The following is a 20,826-nucleotide window of genomic DNA, read 5'->3' as shown; positions in this document are numbered from 1 at the left end:
GAAAAAAAGGGGAAGAAAAAAAGAAGTGTGAGGATAGCAGATGGAAGGCTGGAAATTTCCATTTTTTTTTTTTTTTTACAAGAGACATAGTAGTTCTGAGACTCATTTAGCAGTTCACTCAAGGACTTGCTGCTTGCAGCTTTGAGATCCTTCACTTTGTACTTTGGGGCCCAAATTAAGGCAATGAGATGACATGCAAGGATTTTTTTTTTTTTTTTGTGTGCTGCTGTTGCCTGTCTCCTCTTGTACTGATGCAAATAACCATTTAGGACTGTGAGGGCAATCCCTGTGCTTTCAGGGTATGGGAGTTGCAGCATGATTGCAAGGTTGATGGTGGTGATATTTAAACCCAGTGACATAACCTGAAACCATCTGCAGTGCCTGAGGGGAGCTGGTGGACACCGATGGCTTGAGCTGAATTTATTTCCCAGAGGATTGTGATTCATTCTCATTCAGGGAGCAAAACAAAAAATGATGATGGTTGTTGCCTCTAGTAACCAGGCTGAGGGAAATCATCTGTAAATAAAGCTGCTGCTGAACATGGAGAAGGGATGAGCTGGGAAAGGGAGCGCAAGGTCAGGCTCCTCCTTGCCCAAAGCAGCTGGGAATGCAGAGAAGAGTTTGGAAGGGAAGGGCTGGAGTAGGTGTAATGGGAGCAGGTGGGTGAGGACATTTCAGAAGATGAGATTAAATGACCTCAGGTTGCACCAGGGAAGGTTTAGGATGGATATTGGGAAGAATTTCTTCACTGAAAGAGTGGCCAGGAATTGGAACAGGCTGCCCAGGGTGATGGTGGAGTCACCATCCCTGGAGGTGTTAAAAAATGCTGTAGACACTCTGGGACATGGTTTAATGGCCACGGTGGTGTTGGGTTGACAGTTGGACTCAATCTTAGAGGCTCTTTCCAGCCTTAATGATTCTATGATCTCTTCTGGAGGCAGATGGAGAGAGTTAATGTCTTGCTAGGCTGGGTGGCAGGTCCAGCTTTGACAGTGGTCTTGTTTGTGCCCTTCAGAAACGTAATGAAAGTCATCCTTTCCCCTGATTCTTCCCTTCTTTCTTCCCAGAGGAGCTCAGGGTAATTGGATGTGCTCTGTAACAGGGAAGCTGGAAGGTGCAGCTCTCCTCAATGTGAGGGAAGAATGAATCAAAAGCAACCCCCCCAAAAAAAAACCCCAGAGCATGTGAATGATAACTCTGAGAAGTGAGGGCTGTGCTCTCAGCCCCTGTGGAACTTCAGTCCTCACCTGGCAAAAACACTGGGCTAAATGTTTCTCAGAAATGTGCCTTCCCATCCAGCTCTCCAAACCTGCCTTGGCCAGCTGCCACTCAGGCAAGGACCAATTTCTGCTCCCAAATTATGGCTTATTTGCAGAGCTCTATCTCCTCCTTCCTGGACTTTTTGTCCCAGGCACTGTTTCCAGCCTTCTATCATTTAGTAGTTTAATTCATGTAGTGGCTGCTCCCTCTTTGAGATCGTTAGCAAAGATGTCAGTTAGGATAGGGCCAGATGCTGATCCCTTCTCTCCCCATGTTCACTTGTATGGGGTTCAGCATTAAGCATCATGTAAGGTCCATCTGAGAAGGTCTCTGTCCCTGCAGTAGCATTGCTTGCTGGAGCTGCTCGAATTAATTCTGGGAGTGAGATGGTTTTGTGCTGCTCACAGTCAGGTGAGCAGCTTCATCTCAAAATCACCTTGTACAGAGGAGCAGTGTCAGGGCTGGAGAGACTGAGACCTGGAGAAAAGCACTCAGGTCCACCTTGAAGAAAAAAAAAATGTTTCCTGAGGCTCAGGCCAGCACCATCACGTGCAAAACTCTCCAGGTCTTGCTGGTTTCTCCTCTTATTTTCCCTTTCTATCTTCTAACACAGTTTTGTGTCAACTGCCTGCATTCAGAAGTAACAGAAGGTACTGCACGATGGAAAGGGGAATGAATATCAGTATTTACTAACACCCCAGGGGAGGTGTAACCTAAGTGTATGTGTTTGGTTGGATCTAGAGGCTCTGCTGCCAGCCAGGCTGGGCAAGGGGAAAGGCAGCTGCTGGGGCAGCAGCATTTTGCAACCCCCTTTCCCCCAGCATCATTATCTTTGCTCTTCTTTTTAAAGACAAAACAGGGCTCTGCTTTTCTTGATCAGGGTGAAGCATCCCTTTGCAGAGCAGCTTGCAGCCAAAATCAAAGAGGTCTCAAAGTTCCTCCCAAGCCCTGGCAATGTCTTTATTGAGAGATTTACTCCGTGGACCACATCCGCTCCCAGTTCTGAGCGAGGAGCATCAGTTGCCATGGTGACTACTTGGGGGAAAGTCATATGGGGAAAGTGCTGATGTATTTTTAGCTCTGGATAATGAAATTGAACAGCTGGAAATAAAGGTGAGAGCAGCCAGGCTGCCACAGGTTCATGGACCACTATCTGGGACCAGCTCTTTGTCAGTGCTGCTGAGGAGAGCTGGTGGAGCTGCAGCTGGGAAAGATGCTCATGGTCTGGGTGCTGTGCAGGACAGCACCTGTGAGTAGATGGGAGGAGAAAGGATCACTCTAAGGACAAGCTGATAAGGAGGTGGTGTTACATGTAAAGATAAAGAGGAGGCACTGACTGAGGGCATAGCTGCTTCGTGTACAGTGTGTTCAACCTATAAATAGCTCCTCAAATGTACCTCTGCACAAGAGATATTTATAGAGGGATGAGTGAAAAAAGCTTCATTTCGTGTCAGCAGTTGATGTGTGAAGGATATTTCAGGCTTGGTCTAAAGTTCAGGTTTCTGACAGGTGTGGAAAAGAGCTGGAACCCCAATGTGTGGGGTTTCCTCCTCTGATCGAGGCTCGAAGGTGGCAGTGCTGTTAAAGGTGCCCTGGGAAACCAGTGTGTCTGGAGAAGAATCATCAAACACTTTGGCTTGGAAAGGGTCTCTAGAGGTCACCCAGTCCAACTCCCCTGCAGTAAGCAGGGACACCCTCAACTAGCTCAGGTTGCTCAGAGCCTGACCCTGAATGTCTCCAGGCATGGTGCCTCCACCACCTCCCTGGGCAACCCGTTCCAGTCTTTCACCACCCTCAGAGCTTCTTCTAGGATGCTCACTAGATGTTGATGTTCAGATGTCCTCTAGCAGAGCCCTGACACAGACCCAAATTACAGCAATAAGTCAGATCAGCCTAACTCATGTGCAAACTTCTCTGGAGCTAGGCTCACATTTGCTTTCCTAAACCACTTTCTCCTCTCCCTGCAGTATTTTTAGTTCTTTCGTCTTCAGCTGTCAGAAGTTTATTTTGAAATTAATTGATTTCAGTGTAATGTTTACTGCACTTTAGCTTTCAGTACAGCATATGAAAATAAATGTCACTACAGTTGGCAGTGGCTGATGGGATTTGTTCCTACTCCAAAGGCTCTTTGCATTATGTGCTGATACTTCCAGCTGAGCTTGCTTTGAGCAGCCTCACCATTCCTTTGTACCACTGAGCTTATAAAACCAGAGAATCAGAGTGGTTTCAGCTGGAAAAGACCTTTAAGCTCATCCTTTAAGATGATGCAGTCCAACCATTCTCTAATTCTACCAAGGCTGGTGCTAAACCATGGTCCTTAGCACCATGTCTCTGCAGCTTTGAAACACCTCCTGGAATGGAGATTCAACCACCTCCCTGGGCAGCCTGTGCCAGTCTTTGAGAAGTCTTTCAGTGAAGAAGTTTCTTCTCATCTCCAATCTAAACCACCCCTGGTTCAATATGAGGACATTTCCTCTTGTCCTATCACCTGATAGTAGGGAGAAGATTCCAACCTACACCTGGCCCCAACCTTTTTCCAGGGAGTTGTAGAGAGCCAGGTCTCCCCTCTGTCTCCTTTCCTCCAGGCTGAACAACCCCAGATCTCTCAGCTGCTCTTCACCTGACCTTTCCTCTGGACCCTTCAGTTTTGTTGCCCTTCTCTGGACCTGCTCCAGCTTCTCAATGTCCTTCTTGGAGTGAGGGCCCCAAAACTGAATCCAGTGTTTGAGGTGTGGCCTCAGCAGTGCTGACTCCAGGGGGACAATCCCTGCCCTGGTCCTGGTGGCCACACTATTGCTGATCTAAGCCAGGATTCTGTTGGCCTTCTTGGCCACCTGGGCACAGTGCTGGCTCATGTTCCTTCAAATTTCTGGTCTTACCCCAGCTTGGGCTGGCAGGGAGTCAAGGTGAAGCATTTAAAGAAGCCACAGCTGCTGCATACCTGAACTCAAAGCATGGCTACTACAGATCTGCTCCCAGCATTTCTTGGTATTAAGAGGATTTTCTACTTTTTGCATCTGTGGGCCCTTTGGGCTGGAGGAAAAATTGATCATATCTCATTGTGATCACCAGAGCTGTGGGGAAGATTTAAGCAGGAGGTCGTGGAGGTGCCCAGGCACATCACCAGGGTATCACACCTGGCAGAAAGCAGCACACGGAAACTGGGGCAGACTCTGCTCACACTCTGGTGTTGCCAAGGGAGGTGGTGAGCCTTGATGGGAGCTGATTTAGAAGCAGCTTTTGAATTGCAAAGCTTTTAATAACCTGTTAGCGAAGACACCACTGAAACCAGTTCCTGGTGGGTTATGATGCTACTGCCTTTCTCCCAGGAGGACTGAGGACCTCCCTTATAAACCCACTGCAGGGGCTGGTACCTCCTTTACACCTAGGAGCAGAGGGAGGTGACCTAGAGGACTGGAGATATTTTAGTCTGAACCTTAATTCCTGAAGTATCCAAGGCTGGCTAAACTTTTTCTAGCTGATCTGTTTCATGATAGAATATTTTTTAATTAAGTTGTTTTTCCTGAAAAAAAAAAAAAAAAATCACAAACCTGCTGAGTTTTCTCTTCCACCTCTCCAATGAAACGCTTTCACATGAAGATTAAGCTCCTCTGAGCAAAGCTGTAATGGATTTTCATATATCCCCATTCCCAAAAGAGATACGACAGAGCATCCTGTGCTCTCCTCTCCACAGCATGGTGCCAAGACCATTTAATAAGGACTAAGAAACCAGCACCTCTCTCTCCCCCCAACCTCCAACCAAACCCTTCCAAGGCTCTCCCAGGTGCCTTCAAATACCAACATTTCTCAGTTTGACACTTGCAACAGTCAGATCTGGGGAGCTTGGTGGTGGGGTTTCAAGCTGAGAAGTCTGTGAGGAGCAGGAACCTGCAGAGCTGTGGAGGTGTGGGGGTCCCTCGGTGTGCTGCACGTGTGGCTGTCAAAGGCTGGGGGGGGGATGTGCCAGAAGTAAAATGCACAACAAAGTCAGATGTGAGCAGCTGAGCCAGGCTGAGGGAGAATCATGGAAGTGATTCTTTTGATGGTGTCAGCATTTTTATTGATCTGAGGCTGTTTATTGCTGTAACCCAGTCGTAAATTAGAGCAAAGCTGTGAGGAGGAGTGAGAGATGGAAACTGCCCAGGTATGGTTTAAAAGGTGTACATCCACATTTATCAGACAAGGGAGAACCTGCACAGCCAGCCTTGGGCTGCAGAGCCCTGTGCCCTGCAGAGGAGGCACTCAGTACCCCACCATTCCCCTTCCCAGAGTTGAATGTCAGGTTGTAAGGGACCCCAACCTTTCTAGGTGATAGTGTAGCTGAGATGCTCCAGCACTTTGGCAAGCAAAGTCTCTTAAAGCTCTCCAGTGTAGGGGAATCCACTGCTTCCCCTGGGAGGAACTCTTCTCATGGGGAACATTTTTCTTCTGGAGTTCAATGGGAATCTCCCTAAGAGGAGCTTGAACCCATTGCACCTTGTCTTTTCCATGGCATTCCTTGCTAAAACAGAGTCTTCATCATCTTGGTAGCCACCCTCTAGGTACTGGCACATGGTAATAAGGTCTCCCCTAAACCTTCTTTTCTCAAGGATGAATAAACTCAGTTCTCTCAGCATTTTTTCCTGTGTCTGTGCTTCTACTCCTCTCATCATCATCCTCATGGCCCTTCTCTGGAAAGAGAAGAAACTTAAGAGCTTGGTTGAAGACCATTAGAGCTTGGTCTGCCTGTGCGACGTGGAGTTAGATCTGCCTTGTGGACAGTCTGAGGGGCTTGGAGAAGAGCTGCTAGAGAAGGAGGCTAAGGTCTGCAAGAAGACTTTGCTGGATTGCCCACAGCAGTCCAGGTCAGATGCTGCAGAACAAAACCAGAGTTCAACATGCAGTGAGTCAGTTAGAAGAAACTTCTTCACTGAAAGGGTTCTCAAACACTGGAGCAGGCTTCCCAGGGAGATGGTTGAATCCCCATCCCTGGAGGTGTTTCAAAGAGCCACAGGGCCATGGTTTAGCACCAGCCTTGGTTAGAGCTAGAGAATGGTTGGACTGCATCATCTTAAAGGTCTTTGCCAACCAGAACAAGTCTGTGATTCTGGGAATACTTTTTCAATGATATTTAGCACAGAAAAGAGGCAGCAGGAGTGTGGATGCTGCTGTGTTTGTCTGTCTCTATGGAGCTGCAGATGTGTGACTGCACAGACATGGATGTATGTGTGTATGAGCATATCATGATGACCCTGACATGAAATGATCAAATAGGTGGCGTTAATATCAGAAAGAAAAAGAAAAAAAACAGTCATAGAATGGTAGGGGTTGGAAGGGTGTGATGGTTTAAAACTGTCTTTTTAATTTTTCTTTGCAAAGTTCAAGCAGAGAAAGCCGAAGAATGTAAATAAGTCACTCTTGGGTGTAAGAAAGCAAAATAATGATTGTTCTAAACACTTCCATTGGAGAGAGAGAGAAATGTTTAAGAACCACTACTCAAAACAGAGTTGGGGCAGTTGGAGTCTGAGCTCTCAGCTTCCTTGCTGGGCTGTCTGGCTGGCTGCTGCTTCTTCTCTTCTGGCTGAAGATAACACACTGACCTTGGTGGGCTAAGTTAACAGCTTTGTTTTTAACTCTCTCTGCTTTCTGCCAAGGGAGTCTACGGGGGAGGAGGCCCATGGGAGAGAGGCCCCTTGGGAAAGGTCCCTTTGGGGGGAGCAAAGGGAGCTTGGTTGTGCTTTTCTGTTGAGTGTATATATTTGTAAATGTGGTGAATTGTGTCTATTTGTACATATTCAATGCATTGCATCATAGGTTGTAGATTTGCTTGTCAATACAGCTTGCATTTGCTTTCCAGACTGCGTATTGTCAGCGGAGGGGATTTCAGCTCCCACTGATATAAAGGGACTTCTGGAGATCACCTACCCCAACCCCCCCTTGCCAAAGCAATACGTGCTGCTTCTGCATCCCATGTGTTCAGATGCATTGACCAGGGACTCCTCCACCATAGACAACTTCTCTCTTCTTCCTTGCTCCTTACAGAAATCCGGGAAGCTTTCCGGGTGCTGGACAGGGATGGCAATGGCTTCATTTCCAAGCAGGAGCTGGGCATGGCGATGCGCTCCTTGGGATACATGCCCAGTGAGGTGGAGCTGGCAATCATCATGCAACGCCTTGACATGGATGGTGAGTCCTCCCTGCTGGTTCTTCTCCCTTGCTGGTGGAGGAAGGGCGTTCCCACTGTGTTACACCCCATGGTTTTGGCTCAAATCATTTACAGCCACTAAGGAAGGTCTGGAGAAGAAGCTGTGAAGTTTTGCCTCTCCCCACAGCAAGGAAGGGGCAGTCTCCATCTCTGGAGTGGTTCAAAGCCTGCCTGCCCTGGTGCAGCCTGCTCTAGGTGACTCTGCTCTGGCAGAGGGGTTGGACTAGATGATGACCCCACTAGATGGTGGGGTCCCTTCCAACCCCTACCATTCTGGGATTCTGTGACTGTTGAGCCACCAATCTCCCACAGATAAACCCAACCCATGCAGAGGGTTGCCTGAGCATCTCTTCTGTGACCAAGCTGGATGAAGGCAGAGCAGCTTTTGCTCTTCAAAGTTGCAACTGGTCTTTTGCAAGGCTGTTGAAGCCTTTCTCATTGCATCCTTGAGCAGCATCTGGCCCTGTGATGCTGGGAGGTGACCTGAGCACCCAGCCAGGCAGAGGTGCCCAGTCCTGTGGCCTCACCTGTTCCTTGGAAGAAAAAGATGCTGTGGATGGGAGCTGTGCTGTGTTGTAACAGAGTGTTTATGGGTTTTGAAGGAGAAGTTTAGCAGGGTGGAATAAATTTGAGCAAAGTCCTGCTGTGAGAGCTCGTCAAACGATTACTGAGAGGTAATAAAAGAAACAGAACCCACCATTAATGGGAAGAGAGAACTGCAGCAGCAGGATGCTGGAGCCAGGGGGGACTTTTTAACTGCTGCAAAGCTACAATCAGGGCTGATCACAGAGAGCAGGCTGCCTTTAAAATGTCCTTGGTCAGAGCAGGAAGGGAGACTTTCCTGAGGCCTGAAAAGCTCAGGGAAGCTTTTTGAAGATCCAACCTTCTCCCACCCTTCTGCAGGTGGCCATGGTGAGGTGGAAATGTGATGTACAAGACATTCACATCAAACCAGAGTGCTGGATGCAGGCCTGGTCTGAAGGGGGATCCTTGGCAAGCATGGGGACACTGCTGAGAGCAGAGACCATGGGAGATGGTGGCAGTGGGAGGGAAGCTCTCCTACCTCCCTGAGAATATCCAAGTGGGGTTCCTCCAGGAGATGCAAGGCTTCAACCATATTCATTAAGGCAGGGAAAGTGGGGCAGAAGCTGCTGGAGGTGTTCAGCATCTCCCCTAGACAGGGAGCCAAAGCAATGCAAAAGCTGTTGGATAGAGAGGATGGTTTGTGGAAATGATCTCATTCCTAAAAGAAAAATCCATCACTTTTAAAAGCCTTTTTTTTTTTTTTTCCTCCAAAAATTACTGTTTGCACCTTGTTAGGTGCTGCTGGCCCTTCCCAGCACACCAAGTGATTTCCCTTTAAGGTTTTGCAAAGGCCAGACTCAGCACCATGCCAGTTCCTGGGGGATTTTATCGAAACTCCCTGCATTTTTTTTTTTTTGGAAAAAAAAAAAAAAAAAAACAGAGTTCTGGGGACTTGGCTTCCAGTTTTGATTCATCTCCAGTTGTTCCCTGACTCTCAGTCTCACAGACTTGAGACTTTGGCACTGCTCGGGACACGTTGGTGGTGCACAGGGACCTGTAATTGGAGAGGTGGAGTTAAAGAGTGGAGTAATGGGCTGCAGATGGAAGGTGTTAAATTCCTGGTGGGGGCTTTGCAGAAAGCTCAGTGTGCTTTCTGCAGGGATGGGAGCTGAGCTTCCACCACTTCCACCAGCTCCAAAGACACAGTCTGCTTGTGCTGGGGGTTTTTATTGTCCTCATATCTCCACTGCCTGTTGTTGGAGAGTTCTGAGGAGAGGGTTTGGAGGCTGCAGAGAAGCCTGTGCTATGTGCAGGTCAAATGGGCCATACATTAAACAAAGAGACAGAGTAATGGGAAATTCCTTAGGCACTGAGTAAATAGTGGAATAGTATGTGAAAGATTTACTTTGCCTGCAGATTGAATTAAGGCTTGCATTATATATATGGTTTGAATTTATATTCCATGGCTTCTGGCTACTTTTTCTCCAATGGGTTGTCTTCTTTTTTTTTTTTTTTTTTTTCCCTGAGATTTAACTTGGACTTTCTTGGACTCAGTGACCTTAAAGACCTTTTCCAAGCAAAATGGTTCCAAGATTCTGTAACTTGAAATATGTAGTGAGAGAACCAACACCAGCTTCCTCCTTCCTCTCCCACTCTGTGTGAGCATCATTCAGTAGCAGGGCTTGAACCCAGCAGTCTCCCAGGGATATCATCCATGCTCTGCACTCCCAGGGACAGCCTTCTCCTCTTTCCCATCTGCTCCTGTTGAGGGTGGCTGAATTTTCCCAAGGCTTTGGCTCAGCATCAGGTGGGTGGGAAGCTCAGCTGGATGAAAGGTCACATTCAGGGAGGAGTCTCCTGTGGTCAGGAAAGCCATGGAGGAGATGGTGATCCTCCTGAGCATCTCCCAGCACCTGACATGAGTTATGGTGTGCTGGGAAGCACAGCCAGACATCCCTTTCTCCATGCAAGGCTGCTGCCAGTGTCTGCTAATAATGAGGTAATACAATTGGCAGTGGCTTGCATTTAATCTGAACCAGCCTGGGTAGACCTAGCCCAGACAGATGGTTTGCATCAGAAACTACCTTGGGAGTGCCTTCACATTGCAGCAGGGCAGAGTGGCTGTACCTGCCATGGTTTATTTAACTGATGGGCTTCAGACAGGGAGCAACCAGAGCTGGTTTGAATCTGGGGTTCATTCCAAACACTGTTTGCTGTAGGAATATTGGAGGGAAGCTCAGCCCTGTCCAGGTTAGGCTGAGGAGATGTTCATGCTGAGTGAGCAGGGTTGCTAGGTTGGACAAAATACGCTTTAAGAGGAGCAGACACAATGTAAGCTGGCATGGGTTTGTGGCTGAGCATAAACTGATGTGACAAGAGCATTCCACACCTGTGTGCCACCTTCTGCCACAAAGGATCTCACCAAGCTCTGTGGATAAGGTAGGGATCAACTCCAGAGGCACCCAAGGAGAGCTGCTGCTGGGACTGCAGCGTGCAGCTGCTCAGCAACACACAGAGAGGCTCCAAGTCAGAGCAGGAATGAAGGCACATTTCATAACTCATTGAAGGCAAAAGGTAGTTAGAAAATGCTGCTTCAACTGAAGTGAAAATGGCAATTGCACAGCTTGGAATTTGCTCAGGAACTCTTCACAGGTCTTGTATTGCTCTATGGCTCTTGAGGGCTACCATCAACCTCCCTTCACAGCTGCCATGCCAGCAGCAGCCCTGGCACTGGTAGGGTGGAAACGAGTGCAATGGGTGGCTTTGCCCACAGAGAATGTCAGGAGGTGATGATGAGGATGCTCAAGAGCTTCCAAATGCCATCCAGGGTTCCAGAGAGGCAGAAGGGGGCTTCTGGCTGTCAGGATCCCAGGGGTGCAGGTTGTCCCATGCTGTGAAGCCCACAACACATGGAGAGGCTTGGCTTGCTTGTCTGCTGGGCTTTGGTGCCTGGGCACAGCCAAACTGCCACAGGGCTGGGGAACAGGAGAGAAGTTTGTCCAAGAAACAATAAAATGGGACTCCATAGCATGGTTTTGGTTGCAAAAGACCTCTGAGGTCATTGATTCCAGCTGTCAACCTAAGACTACTATGGCTATTCAACCATGTCCCCAGGTGCTATGTGCCCAGGTTTATTGAACACCTCCAGGGATGGTGACTCCACCACCTCCCCAGGGAGCCTGATCCAATGCCTGACCACTCTTGCAGCAAAGATTTGTTTTCCTAATACCCAATCTAAATAGAATCAGGATGGCTCAGGGCTGGCAGACAGAGCAAGATCTGTTTTCCTGTGTACAGGCATATGCAAGCTGACAGCAAATCTTGTGCTGAGGAGCATCACCAGCTTCCCATCCCCAGGGACAGCTGTCAAATATTCCCAAGAGGCTGTCCACACAGTGTCCCATTGACCTGGCTTTTATTTTTACCACAGCAGAAGTGAATTTGGGCCACTGGAGCAGGAGGTGTTTTGTTCCTATGCTGGGCCAGAGAGTGAGCAGTGGGAAGTGGTGGTGGCATGTGCTGAACCCTCAGCCTTGACCATTCCTTGTCCTGAGGACACACCACAGCCCTACAAAGGACTATGCTGCCAACTACATCTATCTCCTTTTCTGAATGCAGTTAGAATCACAGAATCAGTCAGGGTTGGAAGGGACCACAAGGCTCAGCCAGTTCCAACCCCCCTGCCATGGGCAGGGACACCTCACACTACAGCAGGCTGGCCACAGCCTCATCCAGCCTGGCTGCAAAAACCTCCAGGGATGGAGCCTCAACCACCTCCCTGCACAACCCATTCCAGGCTCTCACCACTCTCACGGGGAAGAACTTCTTCCTCATGTCCAGTCTGAATCTCCCCACTTCCAGCTTTATTCCATTCCCCCCCAGTCCTGTCACTTCCTGACACTCTCAAAAGTCCCTCCCCAGCTTTCTTGCAGCCCCCTTCAGATCCTGGAAGGCCACAAGAAGGTCACCTCAGAGCCTTCTCTTCCTCAGACTGAACAGCCCCAACTCTCTCAGTCTCTCCTCACAGCAGAGCAGCTCCAGCCCTCTGCTCATCCTGGTGGCCCTTCTCTGGACACCTTCCAGCATGTCCATAGCCCTCTTGTAACAGAGGCTCCAGAACTGGATGCAGTACTCCAGGTGGGGTCTCAGCAGAGCAGAGCAGAGGGGGAGAATCACCTCCCTTGCCCTGCTGGCCACACTTCTCCTGATGCAGCCCAGGCTCTGCTTGGCTCTCTGGGCAGTTCTTGCCACTGAGTGTCTAATTCTTGCCAGTCCTCACCCAAGGAAGCATCAGAGGCTGGCTGCATCAGACTGCATTTCTTACAAACACCTTCTCCAAGTCTCTTTGCTGTTCTGTAAGGTGTCCTTCACCCAGCTGAAGAGGAACACAGCTAGCACAGAGGGAAATATTACAGCTGGCATTAAAAAAAATTGAACTAGGGAGAAGAATGAGAATCTACTTTAAGGTCTCAAGAGAAATCTTATCAATCATCAGAAACACCTTTTTATGAACTACTGGAGGATGCTATGGTATTGCTGTGATGGGGGAGATGGCAATACCAAAATAGAACAGATGGGTGAGGGGAAACGACCTCAAATTGTGACAGGGGAGGTTTAGGTTGGACATTAGGAAGCATTTCTTTGCTGCAAGAGGGGATAAGCCATGGAACAGGCTGCCCAGGGAGGTGGTGAAGTCACCATGCCTGGAAGTGTTCCCAAAACCATGTAGGTGTGGTGCTGAGGGACATGGTTTAGTGGTGGGCTTGGCAGTGTTGCATTAATGGTTGGACCTGATGATCTTGGAGGTCTTCTCCAACTTCAATGATTCTATGATTCCATGAAAAGGGATTTTTGGGTGCAAAAATGCCTCTTTTGGGGAAGGCACTGGAATGGCTTCCCCAGGGAGTTGGTGGAGTTGTGCCAGGGGGAGGTTAGGGTTGGATGTTGGGAAGAATTTCTTTCCTGCAAGAGTGGTCAGGGATTGGAACAGGCTGCCCAGGGAGGTGGTGGAGTCCCCATGCCTGGAGGTGTTCAAGAAACGTGGGGACATGGCACCTGGGGACATGGTTTAGTGGCTATGGTGATGTTGGACTGATGGTTGGATTTGATGATCTTAGAGGGCTTTTCCAACTGAGACAATTCTCTGATTCAGTGAAGGGATGTAAGGAATGGTGGTTCCAACACCTGCCAAGGCATGAGTTTCACATGAAGCCAAAGCTTTGCTTGCATCTTGGTGGAAGTGGTGCATGACCATATGCCAGCAGAAGGTCCTTCACTACAGCTGAGCATCTCTCCAGTGTCCTGTGCCTCCTAGGGACACACTGTTTGCTTTTGGTCTGGAAATAGAGGTCAAAATCTTGCCTTAGTTTATCATACCCTCGATTTTGCTTTGTTCTTAGGCACAATTAGGTACTGCCTGAATGCAAACATTGCAGACAATGGGAGGTGCCTCCCTGTCTGTCTGTGATCTGGAGAGTGACCTGAAATGTTCTGCCAGTATGCAGAAAGTGAAATATTTTATATATTTATGTGATGGAGAAGGGAGGGGGTGGGGGGAACAAAGGAAAAAAAAAAAAAAAAGAAATCAAATTATTTGTAAATTCTTCCAATTGGCAGTAATGCTGATAAAAACCACAGGGAAATGGCACATTAAATGTGTTGCTTTATCTGGGCTGCCTGCTCCTTAAGCAGTAAAATAGATGAATGTGTGAGTTAAGTGTCAAAGCATTTGGTTGCAACACAAGAGACTTCTATCTGAGGAGTAAAATAAGCACTCAGTCTGCTAATTAGAGGAGCAGCTGGTTTGCAGTCCCCCTAGAAAAATAACTGCAGGCTAAATACAAGAGGGGGAGGGGGAGGAAAAACCCCCAAAAGCCCCACCCCAAGCCCAACCCACCCCAGTGTGTGTCAGATTGTTTATTGTAGTACAAATAGGGAATGCTTTGATCAAGCTAGAGATGAGCTGGTTCCAGCAGCCTGCAAGGGAGCTGTTACCTTTTAGCACGTTAGGTGATGTGGCAGCAGTCACAGGGAAAATACAGCTGAGGCATCCTCCTGAGCACTGAAACACAGGGGGAAGAAATCCCAGTTCAAAATGGCTCAACTTCCCAAGCTGCTTGGCACTGGCTCTTTGCTGTCCTGAGCTGGCTGTTGGGTCTCTTCTCTCAAGCAGCAAGTGATAGGACAAGAGGGCAACCTGACCCAAGGGAGAATGTCCCTGCTCACTGCCAGGAGGTTGGACTAGAGCACCTTTGGTGGTCTCTTCCAACCCAAACCATCCTATGATCCTGTCATCCTCTGATTCCATGATTCTATGATCCTCTGATCCTATGATTCTCTGATCCTATATTTCTATGATCCTATGATTCTCTGACCTATGTTTCTATGATCCTCTGATTCTATGATTCTATGATCCTCTGTTTCTATGATTCTATGATCCTCTGTTTCTATGATTCTCTAATCCTCTGTTTCTCTGATCCTCTGCTTCTATGATTCTCTGATCCTATGATTCTCTGATCCTGTATTTCTATGATCCTATGATTCTATGACCTATGTTTCTATGATCCTCTGATTCTCTGATCCGATGATCCTGTGATTCTATGATCCTCTGATTCTATGATTCTCTGACCCTATATTTCTATGATCCTGTGTTTCTATGATTCTATGATCCTCTGATCCTGATTCTCTGATCCTATGTTTCTATGATCATGTGATTCTATGATCCTATGATTCTCTGATCTTATATTTCTATGATCCTGTGATTCTGACCTATGATTCTATGATCCTCTGTCTCTATGATTCTCTGATCCTCTGTTTTTATGATCCTGTGATCCTCTGATTCTCTGATCCTATGTTTCTATGATCCTGTGATTCTGTGACCTATGATTCTATGATCCTATGATTCTATGATCCTCTGATTCTGTGATCCTATGATTCTCTGATCCTATATTTCTATGATCCTGTGATTCTGTGATCCTATGTTTCTCTGATTCTATGATCCTATGTTTCTCTGATCCTCTGATCCAATGTTTCTCTGATCCTGTGATTCTCTGACCCTCTGATTCTCTGATCCTATGGTGCTCCGATCCTATGATCCTGTGATCCTATGATCCTATGATTCTCTGAATGGCTTCAAGCTATACCAGAGGAGGGTGAGGCTGGATATTAGGAAACATTTCTTCCCTGCAAGAATGGAACAGACTGCCCAGGGAGGCTGTGAGGTCACCATCCCTGGAGGTGTTTACAAGCTGTGTAGATGTGGGGCTTGGCAATATGGCTTAGTGGTGGATTTAGAGAAGGGTTAGTGGTTGGACTCACATGGTCACAGAATGGTCTGGGTTGGGTGGGACCTCCACAGGTCACCCAGTCCAACCCCCTCTGCAGTAAGTAGATCAGGTTGCCCAGAGTCCAGACTCAATGATCTTGAAGGTCTTTTCCAATCTAAATGGTTCTGTGATTTATGGAGCAGGGAATTGGGGAGGGGAAACAAAACTCAGTGAACTATTCACAGTGACCCTGGCAAAAAAACAAAACAGGTTTTGAAGACATGCAGTTCTCCCAGGTGGTGCTTCTGAGGTTCAGCCAGCTTTGGGCAGCCCCGTGGTTGCAGTGAGGTTCTGCAGGTTTATTGTCTCCTTATGATTGGCATAGAATCCTAGAATAATTCAGGTTGGAAAAGACCTCTAAGGTCATCAAGTCCATGCAGAAGCTGCGCTGCTCAGGTGCTGCCCTGTAGAGTGAGGCAGGCACACACTTGCTCTGATCTCCTTTGGAAGGGAATAAATCACAGCATCACAGAATGTTAGGGGTTGGAAGGGACCTCAGAAGCTCACCCAGTCCAACACCCCTGCCAGAGCAGGGTCACCTAGAGCAGGTCACACAGGAACACAGCCAGGGGGGTTTGGAGTATTTCCAGAGAGGGAGACTCCACAACCTCCCTGGGCAGCCTGTCCCAGGGACACAACTGCACGGCCTCAAGGGGTGGTGTTAGTGCCCTGTGTCCCTAAAAATCAGTTCTCTGAGCTGGTGTGCTGCTGGTGGATCAGGGTTTGTACAGATGTAGCTTTAGTTTGTTTGCATTTGCCTCCTCACATGAGGCAGAGGGCATCAAATTTGGGTGCTCCACTGGCTGGAGCACCTGTGCTGTGTCACAGGGGTGGGAACAACCAAAGGACTTGGAGTGGGAGATCTGGAGAGAGAATAAATCTCTCTTCTAAAAATTAAGTGCTGAACTTTCCCCCTGTGGCTTGCAGGAGGCTCTTAGAGGTCGCATGATCAAACCTTTGCTTCTGTCCAGAAGGTCACCTTGTGCTGCCCTGTGTGGGACAATCGTGTCCTTCACCAGTTGAAAACATTTTATCTTTCTTTTGTCTCTCTCTCTCTTCTTCTTTTTTTCTCTTTGGTTTTGGTTTGTTGGGTTTTTTCCCCCCACTTTACTGCCATGGATAATTCCTTGTGTGTTTCAACACAGAACTGTAGAAAACAGCTCAGGCTGCTGGAAGGAGACCAGAAGCAGTTTGTGTGTTTAAAATGCAGAGTTAACGGGGAGGGAGGGGGGAAAGCTAAAGCATGGCCAGGTTGTTGCAGACTTTGGGCTTGTCACAGTACATCAGGGGCTGTGAGGGACCTCAAGAGATCATTGAGTCCAACCCCCCTGCCAGAGCAGGATCACCCAGGGGAGTCTGCACAGGAATGCATCCAGGAGGAAAGTCTCCAGAGAAGGAGACTCCACAACCCCCCTGGGCAGCCTGTTCCAGGGCTCTGTCGCCCTCACTGTAAAGAAGTTTCTCCTCATGTTCAGCTGAAATCTTCTCTGTTCAGACTTGAACCTGTTGTTTCTGATCTTATCACTGTGCACCACCCAAAAGAGCCTGGCCCCCTCCACTTGACACCCACCCCTCAGCTATTGATAGACATTGATCAGATCCCCTCTCAGTCTTCTCTTCTCCAGACTAAACAGCCCCAGGGCTCTCAGTCTCTCTTCCCAGGGGAGATGCTCAAGTCCCCTAAGCATCCTCCTGGCTCTCTGTTGGATTCTCTCCAGCAGGTCTTTGTCTTTCTTGAACTGGGGAGCCCAAAACTGGATGCAGTGTTCCAGGTGTGGTCTCAGCAGGGCAGAGTAGAGAGGTCCTCTGTACTCTGCTTCTGGTATGTGAGAAAAGATCTAGCACCATTCAGCCTGGTTGGCCTTTAAAGCATGCTGCTGAGCTGAGAAGTTTGGTGGGGGAGATGGATTTGATGAGACTTGTCTTTATTTACAGAGGCCACTTGCATCCTGTCTGCTCTCATTTGTAAAAGGCAGATTATCATATTACTGTCTTCTTGCTGTGAGGGATGAGGAGTAATTACTGTGACTGCTGAAGCTAACTCAGATTTGCAGCTCAGCACTGGGAAGAGGTTCATAAGTAATGTCAAATTCTGTCTGGGATGCAGTGCCTGGATGGCTGGGTGCAGCCAGGGTGAATAAATAGACAGGGCAAGAGCAAACCTTGAATTGCAATTCCCTCCCTGAAACTTGGCCACCCTGTGCTCCACCAGGGCAGAGTCCTCTGCAGAGCCAGGCATGGGATCTGTAGTCTGGTTCACAGAGTCCTAGAATGGTTTGTGTTGGTAGAGACCTTAAATATCATCTAGTTCCAACCTCCTGCCATGGCCAGGGACACCTCACACTAGGCTAGATTGTCATCCAACCTGGCCTTGAACACCTCCAGGGAGGGGGCATCTCTGACTGCCCTGAGCATCCTGTCCCAGTGTCTGACCACCCTTCAGGCACAGAATCATAGAATCCTTAAGGCTGGAAAAGACTCCCAGGACCATCAAGCCCAACTGCCAGCCCAACACCACCATGGCCACTAAACCATATTCCCAAGTGCCATGGCCATACATTTTTTGAACACCCCCAGGGATGGGGACTCCACCACCTCCCTGGGCAGCCTGTTCCCATGCCTCCCCACTCTTGCAACAAAGAAATTTTTCCTAATATTCAACCTAAACCTCTCCTGGTGCAACTTGAGGCCATTTCCTCTTGCCCTGTAACTCATTGTTTGGGAGAAGAGACTGACCCCTACCTCACTCCAACCTCCTCTCAGGCAATGCCTTGTTCTTTGTTTGTGTCCCAACTTAATTTTAGTGATTCCTTGAAATGCAGTATCCTGGTATTGTGCTTTTGGTGTCAGAATGTGTGCCACAGGGAACACATCTTCCTCTCTTTTAATGAACCTGTGGCTTGCTGGTTGTCTCAGAATTGTCTTGAGATGTCTGACAGCTGCTGTGATGCACACAGAGCTCTCCTGCTATTCTCTGAGCATGGGAAGCAACAATAATTAAAGTCCTGGGTAGCAAGGATGTGATTTTCCTCCTCCTGTGCCATTTGACAGAGGGATCAACTGATTACAACTTGCAAAGGTAGAACTTGTCTATTTATAAGGGCATGTGGTGCCAGGATGAGGGGCACTGGTTTGAAACTAGAGCAGGGTAGATTTAGATTAGACATTAGGAAGAAGTTCTTTGCTGTGAGGGTGGTGAGACACTGGAGCAGGTTGCCCAGGGAGGTGGTGAAAGCCCCATCCCTGGATCACTCAGAGTTGATATGGGTCTCTGAGCAACCTGCTTGCTGCAGGGGGGTTGGACAAGATGATCTTTAGAGGTCCTTTCCAAACTGGTGCACTGCAGGATTCTATGGGAACAGTTCAACACAGCCCTGCAAAATGAACCCTCTCTGTTTTCCTTGTTGACTGCCTTCGCACAGGGGAGAAGATCCAGGAACCAGGGGTAGGAAGAGACAAGGACCTGCAGTTGGCCATGCTGGAGGCTGCCATGCTCTGCAGCGCCTTTCCTGCAGACACTTGGTGACAGGGACAGTAACTGGGGCATCCTGTGGCTTCCTAGGGCTGGCATGAAGCTGGCACCCTGCTTGGCAGCTGTCTGATGGATTGGGGTTTTTTTTACTGCAGCTTTCTTGGCCTGGACTTTTCTTGTTGCCAAGCACTAGCAGCATCCTGCTTGGTTTAGTGCTCGTGGTGGAGCTCAGGACGTTTCACATATGGCACCACAGAGGCAGAGCCTCCAGCCCTCTTCCATCACTGTCTCTCAGGTCAGCTGCCAGACAGGCTCCTCCTGGGCAAACATGGGGAGTTAATAGATCTTTGTTTTTAATGGGGAAGCAAACAAGCCCTCTGTAGCCATTTCCTCTTCCTTGCAAGATGAGCCAACTGCCTGTCAACAAGAGTATCTCTCAAGGTCTTTTTCTCAGGGTTGGATGGAGCTCCATCTTTCTGGGCTCTCTTGGAGCTTCTCAGGCTCCATGGAAATTTCCTACCCCAGCAATATGTCTGCACAAGTTGCTAATCTTTTCTGTGTGGCTGTTGTTGAAGCAGAGCAGCCAGTTCTGCACAGCTGCTCCTAAAATCTCAGGACCTGGAGGTGCCCTGAAGGGGCAGTTGGGCTTCAGTGGAGATATTTTACCCTTTCCTTCAGCTCCCCTGAAGGTCTTCCTCACAAAAGTCACTAAGGCAGTGAGATGATCAGAGGATGATCAGAGAGCTGGAGCACCTCTCTTATGGGGACAGACTGAAAGAGTTGGGGCTGTTCAGTCTGGAGAAGAGAAGGCTCTGAGGTGACCTTCTTGTGGCTTTCCAGTATCTGAAGGGGGCTACAAGAAAGCTGGGGAGGGACTTTTTAGGCTCTCAGGTAGTGACAGGACTGGGGGGAATGGAATAAAGCTGGAAGTGGGGAGATTCAGGCTGGATGTGAGGAAGAAGTTCTTCGCCATGAGAGTGGTGAGAGCCTGGAATGGGTTGTGCAGGGAGGTGGTTGAGGCCCCATCCCTGGAGGTTTTTGCAGCCAGGCTGGATGAGGCTCTGGCAGCCTGATGTAGTGTGAGGTGTCCCTGCCCATGGCAGGGGGGTTGGAGCTGGCTGATCCTTGTGGTCCCTTCCAACCCTGACTGATTCTATGATTCTATGATTTTATGATGTGTGGCAGAGCTGGTGGACAGGAAAATAATGGCTGGTGGATATGCTTTGGCTGTCCCCAAGGAGAAATTGATGACATTCAGGGTCAGGCTTGATGGGGCTCTGAGCAACCTGCTCTAGTTGGGGATGAGCCTGCTTGCTGTAGGGGGGCTGGACTAGATGACCTCTAGAGGTCTCTTCCAAGCCAGTGCATTCCATGATTCAATGAGGTTGTCTATTTTACATATGTGGTTTGTTAGGGGGCATCAGAGCCCCTCTGCAGATGGCTCTGGGGCACAAAATGCCAAGGGAGTGCAAACAGGACTCTTTGGAAATAGGAAAGGTTTTGTTGTTGTCTTTCTCCATCCTGGGGACTGGTTGCATGTCCCATGCCAAGAGTTGCATGTCCCATGCCAAGTGTTGCATGTCCATGCCAAGGGAAGTCTAGCACCTGACTCCACTGGCAGGCTCTACTCTGGTAGTGTTTGGGGAGGTGATGCTCCATGCCTCAGTTTCCCCACTGCAAAATAACTGTGCCAGCATTGTGGTGGAGCTTGGTCTCTTTGTTTCAGTAGATTTCCTGGGTGGCTGTTATTATTAAAACTGTTTTCAAAGTCAAAAGCTCTATGAGAGACTTTTCCTCAATTCTCATTGAAGTTCTGGATCGAGGCTGTAATTAGGCAGAAATTCCCTGCTGGGGAAAGGGTCAGGCTGGTGATCTGATAGTTCTCCTCTGCCCTTAACCTCTCTGAAATTGAAATCCATGTCTGGGAAACATCCCCTGGCTGGAGCTTTTCTGTGCACATCCTCTGCATCATTTCAAGGCACAGCAGCAAGAGCCTTCCCCAGCCTGCATTAGTACTGCACAGGTGACTTTCTGGGCACAAACAATGACACAGAGCAGGG

The 20,826-nt window shown here is 48.5% G+C and overlaps 1 protein-coding gene across 2 annotated transcripts in view; it reads left to right on the top strand.

Moving 5' to 3' along the window:
• Positions 1–20,826, top strand: part of CALN1 (calneuron 1) — a 174,097-nt gene that overhangs the window by 76,852 nt on the left and 76,419 nt on the right. For both annotated transcript variants that reach the window (XM_054394325.1, XM_054394326.1), the window contains one exon: positions 7,282–7,425. In XM_054394325.1, the coding sequence (XP_054250300.1) occupies positions 7,282–7,425 (144 nt within the window). The remainder of the gene's footprint in view (positions 1–7,281; positions 7,426–20,826) is intronic.

This window comes from Indicator indicator, chromosome 30 (assembly GCF_027791375.1).
Source record: "Indicator indicator isolate 239-I01 chromosome 30, UM_Iind_1.1, whole genome shotgun sequence".
Lineage (NCBI taxonomy): Eukaryota > Metazoa > Chordata > Aves > Piciformes > Indicatoridae > Indicator > Indicator indicator.
Note: the sequence above shows the minus strand (reverse complement) of the source record. Positions and strands in the feature narration are given on the sequence as shown.